Source organism: Pezoporus wallicus, unplaced genomic scaffold (genome assembly GCF_028554395.1).
Source record: "Pezoporus wallicus isolate ANWC-B61680 ecotype Strahan unplaced genomic scaffold, APGP_CSIRO_Pwel_v1 contig_6428, whole genome shotgun sequence".
In the NCBI taxonomy this organism is placed as follows: Eukaryota; Metazoa; Chordata; class Aves; order Psittaciformes; family Psittacidae; genus Pezoporus; species Pezoporus wallicus.
The window spans coordinates 1,982,533-1,995,703 of NW_026639269.1; the positions used below are offsets into that span (position 1 = coordinate 1,982,533).

General features: G+C 37.8%; 1 protein-coding gene across 1 annotated transcript in view; it reads left to right on the forward strand.

The window, feature by feature from the left end:
- Positions 1–12,412, forward strand: part of MLIP (muscular LMNA interacting protein) — a 107,949-nt gene extending 95,537 nt beyond the window's left edge. Inside the window, exons 12-13 of the mRNA XM_057414039.1 lie at positions 10,108–10,142; positions 12,306–12,412. Of these exons, the coding sequence (XP_057270022.1) occupies positions 10,108–10,134 (27 nt within the window). The 3' untranslated portion in view covers positions 10,135–10,142; positions 12,306–12,412. The remainder of the gene's footprint in view (positions 1–10,107; positions 10,143–12,305) is intronic.
- Positions 12,413–13,171: the final 759 nt, after the last annotated feature.

Here is a 13,171-nt window from a genome sequence, read left to right on the forward strand (position 1 = left end):
CAGTGAGAGACCTGATTACAGTGCTTATCTCACCCTGCAGAAATTCAGACTCATTCTCTCATTTCCAAAAGAGTACATTCCTTACCCACAGAGCTGCAGAAAGCAAAAACACTGGGACAGCAAGTTCCATCCTGTTTGTGGGATTGGCTTGGTGTGCATTCAAGAAAACAAGAATTATATTTGTAGGGAAAAATCATGGAGGAAACAGTAAGATTCTGTAGCCTCTTGGTTAAACTCCGGGAGGGCGGGCATGGGACTTCTTCCATAGCAGAGTTAACACATTTCAGTTTACACTGATGCTTGATAGAAATAACACAGTGAAAAAGCCTCCAGCTAATTAGGATGAAGTCACCCAGGCCAAGGCACTCAGCTCCTTTGCAGCTGGCAGAGGCATAGCTGTACAATTCCAGGAAAAACTCTAACACCCTCCTTTCAGGGACCTGCACGGCTAAACATTATTTCAACAGAAAGGATGCAGTGCTTGGCTTGTGTGCTGCATATTCACTAAAGTACTACTTAAAGCTTTTTATAAATGTAACCATATGTGACTTCCTTAAGATGAGACCCAATGTTATGGCAAAATCAGGTCTTCAGACACCTGACTATAGAATGTATAAACTCTTCTAAGGTACCTTATGTCAGAGAAGCTTGGTGCAAGCAGAGAACTTTATACTGTTCAGTTTTTCTCCAGGTCTTCAGCCTTTTAAACATTTTTTTTCTCCATTATTAATCAGTTAAATCCTTGTTTGCCTCTCACTTCTCTTCTTTCAGTTAAGCCTCTCCAAATTAGTCAATGTTAAGTGTGCATGTCCAGAAAATAGAGATAATTTCCCACTCTATGGAGACTGCTATAAATGTTGGGTCTTTAGATTGAAAAGAGGATGCTATCAAAATAAAGGAATCAAATATATTTCTTGGATTAAAAAAAAAAAGAAAGAATTACTGGGTTTGTCAGAACTAAGGAGGGACTTGAGACCTCATACTCAAGGAACAAGGTAAGGAAGAATCATGACTCAGAGAGGCATTTCAGGTCACCATGACAGGCAATGAATACTAGCAAGAAAGGCCAGGATGAGATAACACAATAAAAGTGCATTTTTCATTGACTGGTCTTTGTGCAATTTAAGAAAAAGAGCTGTTGCATTCTCAGATCACTACCTGGCTAGGGAGCTTTTCTTTACTGCAACAAGCAGTAGACAGTTCTCAGAGAACTTAGGTGCACATCACAAAGTAACCAGAAAATCATCAATACTTTTCTCTTTGTGATTGACCCTTCTTTTCCTGGAATAGAAAGATGTATATTCTGGTGAGGCAATAGATAACTCCAAGGCTTATTTCAATGAAATAAGCTTGCCATGACACTGCAGGTGTTGTTAGAACTTTGTGCCTGTGTATCACCAAGGTTTGCCCACCTTTGGTAGTTGCAGGGTGCTTGGCTTAGAAATAGGACTTTGGTCTCCCACTTAAGCCATTAAATTCCTCCTGTCTGTGCTGCAGTAGTGGCGTGGTGTAAAGTCTAGGGGCTGTGCTGGCTAAAATCAGGAGCCAGGTATGCAGCAGAGGGAGAAATATTGCTGCTGAAAGAATCTAGACTTCTTACTCCTTCCTTACTCTTTATTTGCCTAAAATTATTCCCTTGTCTACATTTAATAAATGAATAAATAAACTTGGTGCCTAAAGTTAATAATTTGCCTTTTCATTTTGGGGAAAAAAAAAGGAAAAAAAAGAAACAAAATGGGCCAAACTTCTGTAACTGCTGCTGTTACTGCTAGAGTTGATTCCTGCTTCCCTGAAAACGAATCAAGGCAAATGTACAAAGAGAGAGAGCAATACATAGCATATCTATTACATAATAGCAGAAAATTAGAGTATATTCCACTTCAGTATCCTTCTTTATATATAGGGGCAGTTTAGCAGAGCAGTTTTGCTTCACGAAAAGCACAGTTTCAAAATTAATCTTCTTAGGGCAAGAGCAATATCTTTTTGAGCAACACATCATCTGTTAATTAACTATTTGATCTAAATACCAAAACAAAGTGATGCCTTTGATACACTGAAAATAGGCTTCTTCCAACCTTGTTTTCATAGAATTCTAAAATACCCAAACCCCAACACTTTCAGCAAGCTTTCCTCTAAAGAGGATGTCTCTGTGTCACTGCATAGGGAAACGTCACAAGCTTGTGATCTTAACATTGCCTTTATAAGCTCTGGCTTATCTATTTACCTAATTACTATCCTATTACTTACCTAATTTACCTATTACTAATTAAAATCTTATTGAAATTGGTGTGGTTGTTCACTTGAGTCATATTCATCAAACTTCATTGCTCAGGTGAAAGTCATATAATACTCAAAACACTGAAAAATCACTGAGATCCGAAACTCCTTTCTGCAAATACTAATTTCTGTTATACAGCATTTTTTAGTTAAGTGTTTGTATGATTTATGTCTATGAAATTTAAGATTAAGGAGAGCTCTTTTGAAGGAGATTTAAGAAGATGGATCTTCAAAGTGACAGAAATACAATTGCATTTTAAATAGCTTTATATGCAGTATCTCAGATGTATTATACGGCAGGTGCCCTTGATGTGATTTTCAGTTGAGATACCTCCTTCAGATTGGAAAGTGATCTATCCCTTCCCACCCTTTTAATTATGGAATATGATATAATAGAAAATGGGCCATACCTTGAAATGGATTTTCGTACAGACAAAATAGTAGTGAAAAAGCCTTTTTGGCAGGTAGCCTGTTGAACACAAACAGGATTTCATTGCCTTGCTATCCTTTGCAAAACTGAGGGTATTTGCTTTCGTTATTAAACTGTAGTGATAGTTTATATAGAAATTGAACTGATAATTAATTTCTTTTTCCTGTTTTTAACATCATGCTCTCTCCAACTTGACATCTTGGCCCAGCAACCCAGTCATGCCATAGTGCCTATTCCAGAAAATGAAACACTCAGCTCTAAGGAGGTAATCAATTGACATTTAATTTGGTTAAGCATTTGCATGCTAGCTTTATCTTTTATTTATGTAGTTCGTGCCAACTTGGTGAGCAAAAATGTGCTGTGCTCTCAAGTCTGCTTTTGTCCATTGCATAGACTAGATACATGCTAGTTATTCTTAATCATTAAGTATAAAACCCATCAGAGTTGTGTTGCAGACTCTGTTGATTATATGAATTTGGAGTAATCCCAAGATTTCCACTTCAGGTTCCTGATATGTGCTTTTTAGTTAGCCCCATTTAAATCACCCGTTCCCTGATTTACAGTCACTGTTATAACTTCTGTTCTAAATAACAGATGCAACTACTAGAAGCACTTAGGAGAATTAGTTATTGAGAATTTCATAAAGGACTGTCAAGAAAACATAAAAATATACAGTGCAAGTCTGCCTAGTATCAAAATTCAGTACCAGTTCTTTTTGCCTTTGAAGAAGGACACAAATCTTAAAATCTAAATTCAGTGGCCAATTCCCTACTGCTTTTACATATCTAAACTCTGGGATCAGTGTTTACCACCCTTGATAATTCATTCAGTATGAGCAGAAGTGATCTGCTATATGTGATCAATTTTCTATTGAGGCAGTGAAGATAAAAAGATTCTGCTGGCTCAGGCAAGTCTTTTTTCCAAGAAGGTCATGAACATGAAGCTGAATTACAGCCTTGGTGTTGAAATCAACATATGTAATTAAATTAACTATCATATTCTTTTCCGTAGGCTTTTGAATGTAATCTCTCTCTAGCTTTCTTGCAGGCCCCCTTTAGTTACTGGAAAGCTGCTCTGAGGTCTCCCCTGAGCCTTCTCTTCTCCAGGGTGAACAAGCCCAACCCTCTCAGCCTGTCTCTATAGGACAGGTGCTCCAGCCCACTGACCGTCTCCAACACGTTCATGTCCTTTCCATATATAAATATGTGTGTGTGTGTGTGTGTATTTGTATGTATATATATGTAAGTATGCATGTATTTATATGTATATATATGCAGCCTTTGATGAAGCACCTGATTTTCCTGTATTTGAAAATATTATAGAAGAAAGGAAACAGCTCAACCCCCATCTCTCATCCTCTCGTCCACATTGAGGGAGAGCTTTTTAGATCTAATGGAAAGTCAAATCTTTTTAAAAATATTTATTTTAAGAAAGAAGACAATTTAACTGATGCATTATTAAGATCACTTCAGAAAGTGAAGCATCTCATGCTGACATCATAAAGTTAGACTACTTTGACTGAGATATTCTTAAAAACATGAGATATTCTTAAAAATGAATTGACAATGGCAACAGAAGTGCAGAATTCCTTTGGTTGAAGGCCAGCTTGATCTGTTCCAAGGCAGATAAAATATATAGAACTGTCTTCAGAAAGTTGCCTTGATTTTGAAGAAACACTGAACAGAATTTTTAACAAGCAATTTATTAAAAAACTTTAATGTACTCCCACAGTTGGAACATTTGTACCATGACCTTTAAAATTCAATTGTGGCTGCATTTACAAAGACTAAAGACAATCAATTGGAAGCAAAAGGATTTATCTGGGCTGATATCAGTACTCTTTGTTTTTCCACTGATTATAATCTTATTGGGTGACAGTCATTCACCATGTACAATAATGCTGGGTGCAAGCAAATAGCTTTAAAGTTGGAAAAGTGTCAAATACCATTTGGTTCAGCTGAGCAAGCTATTTGTGCTGGTTCCCTGGGGCCTGTCACTAATTTGTATTTTGTAACTGAGTATGACTATACAGGTGTAATCCAGTCCACATGTAGCAGGAAGAATTGTGTCAGGCTCACCACAAGCTGGTCAGGAATTAACATCAAGAGATGCACATTTTCTGTTTTCTCTATTACAAATCAGAGAAAGTCTTCTCCAGTGAACTTTTCAAAATACTTGTACAGGGAATGTTATCTAATTTCCTTCTTCCCCCCTCCCCCCCCAATTATATCTCCTTTTTAGCAGGAGGAGGTGAGCAGTGTACAGCATGTTGGCCATGTTGGCTGAGCAATGTCTTACCATATTTAGGAAGGGGCAAAGAAGACACAAATATGGCTAAAGATGACCGTCTTTGCTTATTTTCAGTCAAGAAGGACTGAACAAAGACATCTGTTTCCCTTGAGATCTATTGCTGGAGAGGGAAGTATACAGCACTGATACCCAGGACATCAACATTTATGCAGTCCTGGAGACAGACAAGAGAGAAACATAGACTCAGAAGCAGCTCAAAAGATTCAAGGCACATTTTGTAGCTGCTCTGAAAGTGGTAGTTCTTGGTTGATGATTTCTAATATCACAATATCTTTCAGGCATCTATATTGTTCCTTCTTATTTAGGAATCTATCTAGGGACTGCTTATACTGAATTTACACTTTATGAGTTTACACAACTCACAGGTGTCCACCTAATTTAATGTTTCCCTTTTATCAGTGAAGTCCTGTTTGTATAAACTGATTAGGAAAAATTCTGTCAAGGTATAAGCCCAGCATACTCCTACTTCTGTAATAAGATCTTTAGATCCCTGTCATGTAGTCTCTGCCCTCACAAAAATGCAATTTTTTATCTAAGATTACGTATAGGCTCATACTGATTCTCCCACAATGTTCCTCCCTCAGAGCTAAAAACACACGGAGAAAACATCAGTGTGATTTATGCAATTCCAAAAAAGATTGGGCAGATGCTCTGTGAAATGCAAGCACATCCTTGACCTTTAGGAAGGAGTGAGAGAAGGAAAGAAAGGAAGGTGCTGCTAGTTTCTACTTAGTAATTTGTATTGCTTTCCTCAGAGCAAAGTATTCAGGGGCAGGGGGGGTGGGGAAGGAGTTATCTTTGTATTCAGAAGAACAGCATTCTTGTCTTCATGCATGATTCTCTGTCACTGAGAAATCAGGAAAGCAAATAAGGGACATTCTCCTCCTAGAAAAATCCTTCTCTACAGACAGTGTTTTTAATTGGAAGAGATCTGAAGGATGCTGCCTTTAAAACCTAACCAAGACATATACCAGTAATTTCCAATACTGTCTTCTTTTCAAGTAAATCTAGTGTTTGCCCAGGTTATGATGTTATAATCATTCTCGGAATTGTACTGTGTCAGAATCTTTAGAAGGAACAAGGGGCATAAGTTCCCATACAGTCACAAAAAGACATTACATACAGGTCAACATTCATAAAAAGACCTTATGAGAAAAAGTTTATTTCATTGTCTTCAATGGTGACAGGATTTCACTGACTGTCTTTTGTGCAAGAAGCTCTTTTTTGTTTTGTTTTTTTTTTGGGGGGGGGGGGGGGGGGGGGGAGGCTCTGGGTTTATTTTGTTGTTTGTTTGTTGTTTTTGTTTGCTTGTTTTTTTTGTTGTTGTTGTTTTTTGTGTTTTTTTTTACCAGAGGAAACAATTATCTGTCCTGCTCCATTTTCAAATGCTTCAGTAGCAAAAGTCCTTGAAATCTGAGATTCTATGAAAATGAAATGTCAGTAAGGTCCAAAGTTCTATTACACATTGCTCTTAATCTTTATTTTCTTAAGGAGTGTTCTTGGTCAGAGGTCAGCATTAGCATTAATCATTGATAGACTCTACATATAGGAAGAAAATGCACCCGTTTTATGAAATAGTCCTTGTACTAAATGATTTATGTAAGGGTTTTAACGTTAGACGAAAGCTCCAAGCGGGCACTATCAGAGCACAGTGATGTTCTTCCAGTTAAAAAAAACCCTGGTCATTGTACCCTGGATTTACACAGAAAATCCCAGAGTTTATGAAGTCCCCCATGAAGTTGCTTGGCAGCATAATAACTATGGAGCAGGGATGGATGAGCATGGGCTGTGCCCATAGCAGAGGCTTGCACTCCCCTGCCTGTGGTGAGAAGGGTACACTCTGCCTTCTCCTCCAGGTTATCCTGACAGCCTGAGAGAGGTTGCTGGTAGTGCTTAGGTATTCTGGAATGATTCAGCTTTCATGTACTGTTCAATACCTTTTCAACTTGTAAAGAAGACCTCTGTCAAAGCAAGAATCAGGATATGATGAATACCTAATAAAACTAGAGGGAACTGCATCAGAAGCTGCTCTTACTCACATGTTCACCTCCTTTGTTCAACTGCGTTTTTCCATTTGGCGCAGGTCCTACCCTGACATATTGGGGCAAAAGACTGTGTTGCTCCTAGTGCTTTCCTTGGAGATATAAACACAGGGTTTCTACCTGTCACATCACAGACACACTATTCACTTTATACTTTTAGTCTTGCATAAAATTACAGCCCTGTCCTTCAGACTAGTGTGGCAAGAGTACTGTTGTCAGCTCCATAGCTAGCCAGGCCACAGGGTATGCCTGTGCCACACTGTGACAAAGTCAGCACCAATTCTGTTCCCACACCTGGGATGCAGGGTCAGAGTGATATTTACAGCACCACTGGTTTAAAGAGTTTATGAATTATCTAACTAGCTAGGGGACATTAGGCAATTCGTAAAGAATGCTGCACATACCAAGTCTAAACATAGAGATTAAGGCAACAGATAATGAGGCATAGGGCAACAGCAATACATATTAAAACAGCTCTTGGATACTTCAAATTAAAAAATCCTTTGATGTCACTTACATTCAAAATGAGAACTGTTCTGACTTAAGCTGTGATATTCCAAAATATTTTGGAACAAAATGAACAGTGCGTCTCTGAAGTGATAGTCTCACCAGCCACTAGTTTATTTTGAACAAACCAAAGACTGCAGCCCAAGGCTGTCTCCATATCATCATAACAGTTCATTTAACTGAAAATTTGATGATCCACCAAGTAAGCATTAAAATTAGGAATAATTACTTCTTTTATTATAGAATAAGAATTTCAGCTGTTAGCTGTAACAAATTCTTTAATCTTCTAAATGGATGGGTGATTAAATGGGAACCGTAAACTGCAGTCTTCTGATATTTATAAGTAGAAAGGTAGGTCCAAACAATGGACATTTGTAAATTCTCTAACAAAAAACTTTAAATATCAGCAGACATACTTTCTATTTATACTTTAGCAATGCATTAAACTTTTTAATTTTTAATAATTGTTATGTAAAACAGGAAATTTATGCTTGCAACAGGTATTTGGGCAATACTTTTAGCAGGCTTCAATAATACCTCCTTGTTTTAAGTAAAATATTTCAGTTATAGCTTTCTGACATGAAAGGGCATTGTAAATCACCATGCATTAACAGGGAAAAACATTTAATGCATTACTGGGATTTTATTTCTAATGTGATAGCTATAAGAAGTATTACTGTATATGTATTACTTATACAGTAGATTTACATTTAAAACCCTGAAAGTGTATACCATATAAATAACTGATAAAAATGTAATACAGAGAAAGTATGAAATGTCAGTATGTAATTTAAACTGCAGTTTTAATCTAATTATATTTGGCTTTAAGAAGTAACTGTTGTATTTGGTCCACTTTAGACAATGGCATATTACTGCATAATAACTTTAGAGAAGAGCTTGCCCTGAATAAGTAGTCAGAGCACAACTGTAATCTGAAGAAGCTTTTTTATTATTCAATACTTAAGTACTGCATAAGTAATTAGAATGACAGAATCGTAAAATCTGAGAATCACAGAAGTATTAGAGTTGGAAGGGACCTTAAGATCATCTCGTTCCAATGCCCCTGCCATGGTCAGGGACACCTTACACTAAACCATGTTACTCAAGGCTCTGTCCAACCTGGCTTTGAACACTGCCAGGGATGGAGCATTCCAGTGTCTCACCACCCTCACAGTAAAGAACTTCTTCCTTGTATCTTACCTGAACTTCCCCTGTTTAGCAGCCTTCTCTTCTCCAGGCTGAACAGCCCCAACTTTCTCATCCTGTCTTCATAAAATTATTTGTAGTGTTTGACCACTCATGATAACAAATTTATTTCCTTATGGCTAGTTATAATTTCCCCACTTGTTGCCTCCTTTCCTTTCACCATGCAAATCTGAGCTGTCTATAAACCCTTATTAAGTATCTGGAGAGGGAAAACAGATACCCCTTAACCTACTTTTGAGGTTAAACAAACCATGCAGCCTCCCCTCATGTATCATACGCCTTTCCCAGAAATCAGGGAGCGCTCACCACCATCCTGATGATCCCCCACTGTGTTTTTGTGTTTGCTTGACTTAAACTTTTCTATTGGGAGGGCTCAAAAATGGAAACTGTGTTCCAGATGCAGCCTCACTATTGCCTAGCAAAACGGAATAATAACTCCTGGCTATGCTCTAGTTAATGAAACTGTAGATGAGGTTATCCTTTACTACAAAAAGGGTGGACTAGCCCATGTTCAGTTTGATGCCAATCAGACCTCAGGTCCTTCTCTGCCAGTAAGCCAGTCAGTCATTGGCCTGTACTGTTGCACAGGGTTGTTCACTTCATCCATTCACCTTGTCCCCCCCCGGATGCAGGATTCTGTATTTGCCTTTGTTCACGAAGCTCCTGCCAGCACATTCCTCTGATCTGCAGAAGTCCTCTATATGGGAGCCATACCCTCATATATCAGTCTCCCCCTCCTCTCCAAGTTAGCAACATCCAGAATTCCTGGCTCTCCTACCACCCACGTCCAGCCACGCCACCCTAGCATCCTCTGAAATTCCACCTAGAGCAGAGACTTTGAACAGTTGACTACTATCTTTTTAGGCAAGTAGTCACCCAGCAGCCAATTATTCATCCACACTGTAGTTCACCCTACTTCTTGGTTTGGGTACCAAGTTGCAACAGGAAACTGTGTCAAAAACCTTGTTAAGGTGGATGAAAACAGTATCCATGCTATATGAATGCATGGCTGTGCACAAGCTCTGTCCTTCCAGGGTGCGGTCCAAAAGAGAAGTGAGCCTGAAATGTCCTCTAACATGCATTTAGCCAAGGTGATGATTGTCTGTTGAAATTTGCTATGTGCAGTACACTTCCTCAAACATGTCAATGTCTTAAAAGTCATCCTCTGTTCAGTAGGCAGAGTTATAAATAAACAGTGCAGGAAAACAATGCTTTTAAAAGGCACTTTGCTGTATGAAGTTGTCCACCAATTTGTAGAACGGTGCCTGTTTAACATACTGCAGTTTTTATTCTCCTCTCCATTTTGTTTTCATCGTTTAATTCCCTTTTTTACAGGCTGCCAATGAAAGAGGTTCTGTTTAACTGTAACGGTGAGTATTACTATTTTCCTGAGTTGATTACAGTACCACTTTGAATATGTAACTATATCTTTACTCTCACTTTAACAAATTTTTATGGTTTTGTTTAAAAAGATGATAGGATGCTTTAGCTACAAAATTAATGTTTGGATAATAAACTGGCTATATTTGGTGAATGATTTTCCATTAGTAATTAGCAATGCAGAATAACTCAACTTCTTAACCTCACAGAATAAAGGCACAATTGAATTAATTCCAAGTGGGATGCAATCAAACAGTTGGAAAAAAATGAGGTATAGTCTGGAATTAGATTGTGAAGTAAGGTGATTGAAATAAGATTAATAAGATTACTATTATTTTATATTTGAGCACATAACCCCATAGTGCTATTAAAATGAATGGTTTGCTAGAGTTAAACAATATTATATTGGAAATCATGGAGTCACTGAATAATAGAATGGGTTAGAAGGGACCTTAAAGATCATGTAGTTCCAACCTCCCTGCCATGAGAAGGGACACCTTCTACTAGACCAGGTTGCTCAAAACTATGCTTGAGAGCAGATATAACATAGTACTTGATGTGGGAGGTCAGCAAATAGGTGAAAGAGAAAAGGCTGAAATGTTCCATACCTTTTCCTTTGTTCCTGTTTTCAGAAAATAGGTTAATTATTTCAGTTATTGTTAAGAATTTGGGAGTAGGATCATGAAAAGAAAAGGAAAGAAATGCCTGAAGGAATACTGAGATAAATTAGCACAGTCTAATGAAACCTACCCTTAAAATACTTAACCAAAGCAATTTCTCAAATATTAGTGATTAGCAGGATGAATAAGTTCCCAGAAAACTGGAGAAAGGCAAACACAGTGTCATATCTAACAAAGGAGGAGATGAAAATCTAAAGAATTACAGAGAAGTCAGCCCTAATAGCATTTCCAAGATACTGGAACAGTCTTAAACAATGCACTTGTAGGCAACTACCTAAATGAGGAGATGACTTGCACAGTGACATGTCAGAAATAAATCCTATCAAGTTGACTTCATTTCCTACATTAACAGCAAAACAGATACAGAGGATGTGTTTGATACAGCACATCCTTGACACAGGCCCACGTGATATTCATAAGCAAGCAAAGCAGATACAGACTAAATTAAATTCACATAAGGTAGATAGAATCATAGAATCATAGAAGAGTGAGGGTTGGAAAGGACCTTAAGATTGTCAAGTTCCAACACCCCTGCCATGGGCAGGGACACTTCACACTAAACCATGTCACCCAAAGCCCTGTCCAAGATGTGCAACTGATTGCAAAGCTGGACTCTGAGAGCAATCATTTATTACTACAGTGAGGGGACATCTCATACAAGCTTCCACAATGCTGTCTTCTAGCTCTAGCACTATAAGACGTTGCCATTAATTACTTGCTCAATCACATGGACAGTAAACATACCAAATTTACACATACTGCCTGTTTGGGAGGACTTGCAAGAAGATAAGGAGGCAGGGTTAGAATTCAAAAAATGTCACCTTAGAGAAATGGCTTGAAATCAATATGATAAAATTCATTGAATACAAATTAAAAAAAAAAAAAAGCAAAAACGCAGCATAAACTGAAAAGGAATTACAATAATGCTACTGGGAAAAAACCTGAAGATTACAGAGGACCACAAACTGAATCTAAGTTGAAGAGGTAATGTTGTTACAAAAAATTATATTCCAGGGAGATGTTGAAGGGAGTGGTTATAGTATGGTGGAGGTAATTACTTGTCTCTGTTCAGTATTAGTGAAGAAGCAGTTGCATGGGATGTGGGAAACAAATGGAACATTTAGAAAAGTTCTAAAGGTTTCAGTATCTTCACTTCACACAGAAGACAAGAAACAAGGACAGAGTAGAGACACAGCAGTTTATATCTCTTCATAATGGACTGTTATAAAGAGATATTAGAAACATATAATGGTTTAGGTTGGCAGGGGCCTTAAAGATCATCTAGTTCCATCACCTTGCCATGGGCAGGGACAATTTTATGACTTTTTTTCTGTTAAACTATGAGTTACATTTGTTAGCTAGATCCTCAAGTTGTATAAATTAGGAGAACTAAATGACCTCAGTGCACGTTATAGAGTTTATTAATCTGTATTTTTGACAACTTTTGTTCATGTAAAAACTCTTCTTTTGCAGCCTTGGATTAGGATCAAGAGCTAAAACTGCAGATTATTTCGAGGCCTGTTTCTGTACTGAGAAGGAATCCACAGAACTAATGTTATTTAAAACACCATTAAAGAAAATCAACAAAAAAAATGAACAAAAAAACCCCGAAACCCTAAAACACAACAAAAATGCTTCCAGTATGCCAATTTCAAAGCAGTAATAACAATAAAACTCTTTCAAGAGACTATGTACTAGCATAATTAACCCCAGAGACACACACATGGACATGACATATTGTAATATTTTTTGAAGAGCTTGCTAATTTAAGAGATGGCCAATATAACACAGCATATTTTCTTTTGAAATAATAATGAATGTTGAAATTAAATAAAGCCGTATTTTTGTTGCAAAGTGTTTGTTGCGATTCTTATTTTCAGTCCTGCAAATCTAGTTCCACATATTTCAAGCAGCTGAGAATGAATGTCAGCATTGCTGGAAAGGAAAACACTCCCATGCTCTTAACCTTGGTCACATTTTGTCACCACACACTTATGTTTGTGAAATAATCAGGGAATTATTCACGTTTGTGTCAGTACCCACAGCAATCAGCATGCACATGATTCCTCCCTGCCATGCAATACTCATAGCCATTTTGAACGGGCAGTGTCTGTGTGAGCTGAAGAGTGCAGGCAGATTTGTCAGCTGTGCTCCTGGCCCACATGGAATAATCACCACCTTCCTCTTCAGTTTATGCTCTTTTTTCATTTTTACCCTGTGCTGCTCCCTTACAATGCTGCCTGAGCCTGGATCCAGTTGGAAGCAGTTTGCTTCCAAAATGCTTTATAAGTTGAAGGAAGCAGACTGTTGATGCTTGCATGAGTTGATTGCCTTCTCCC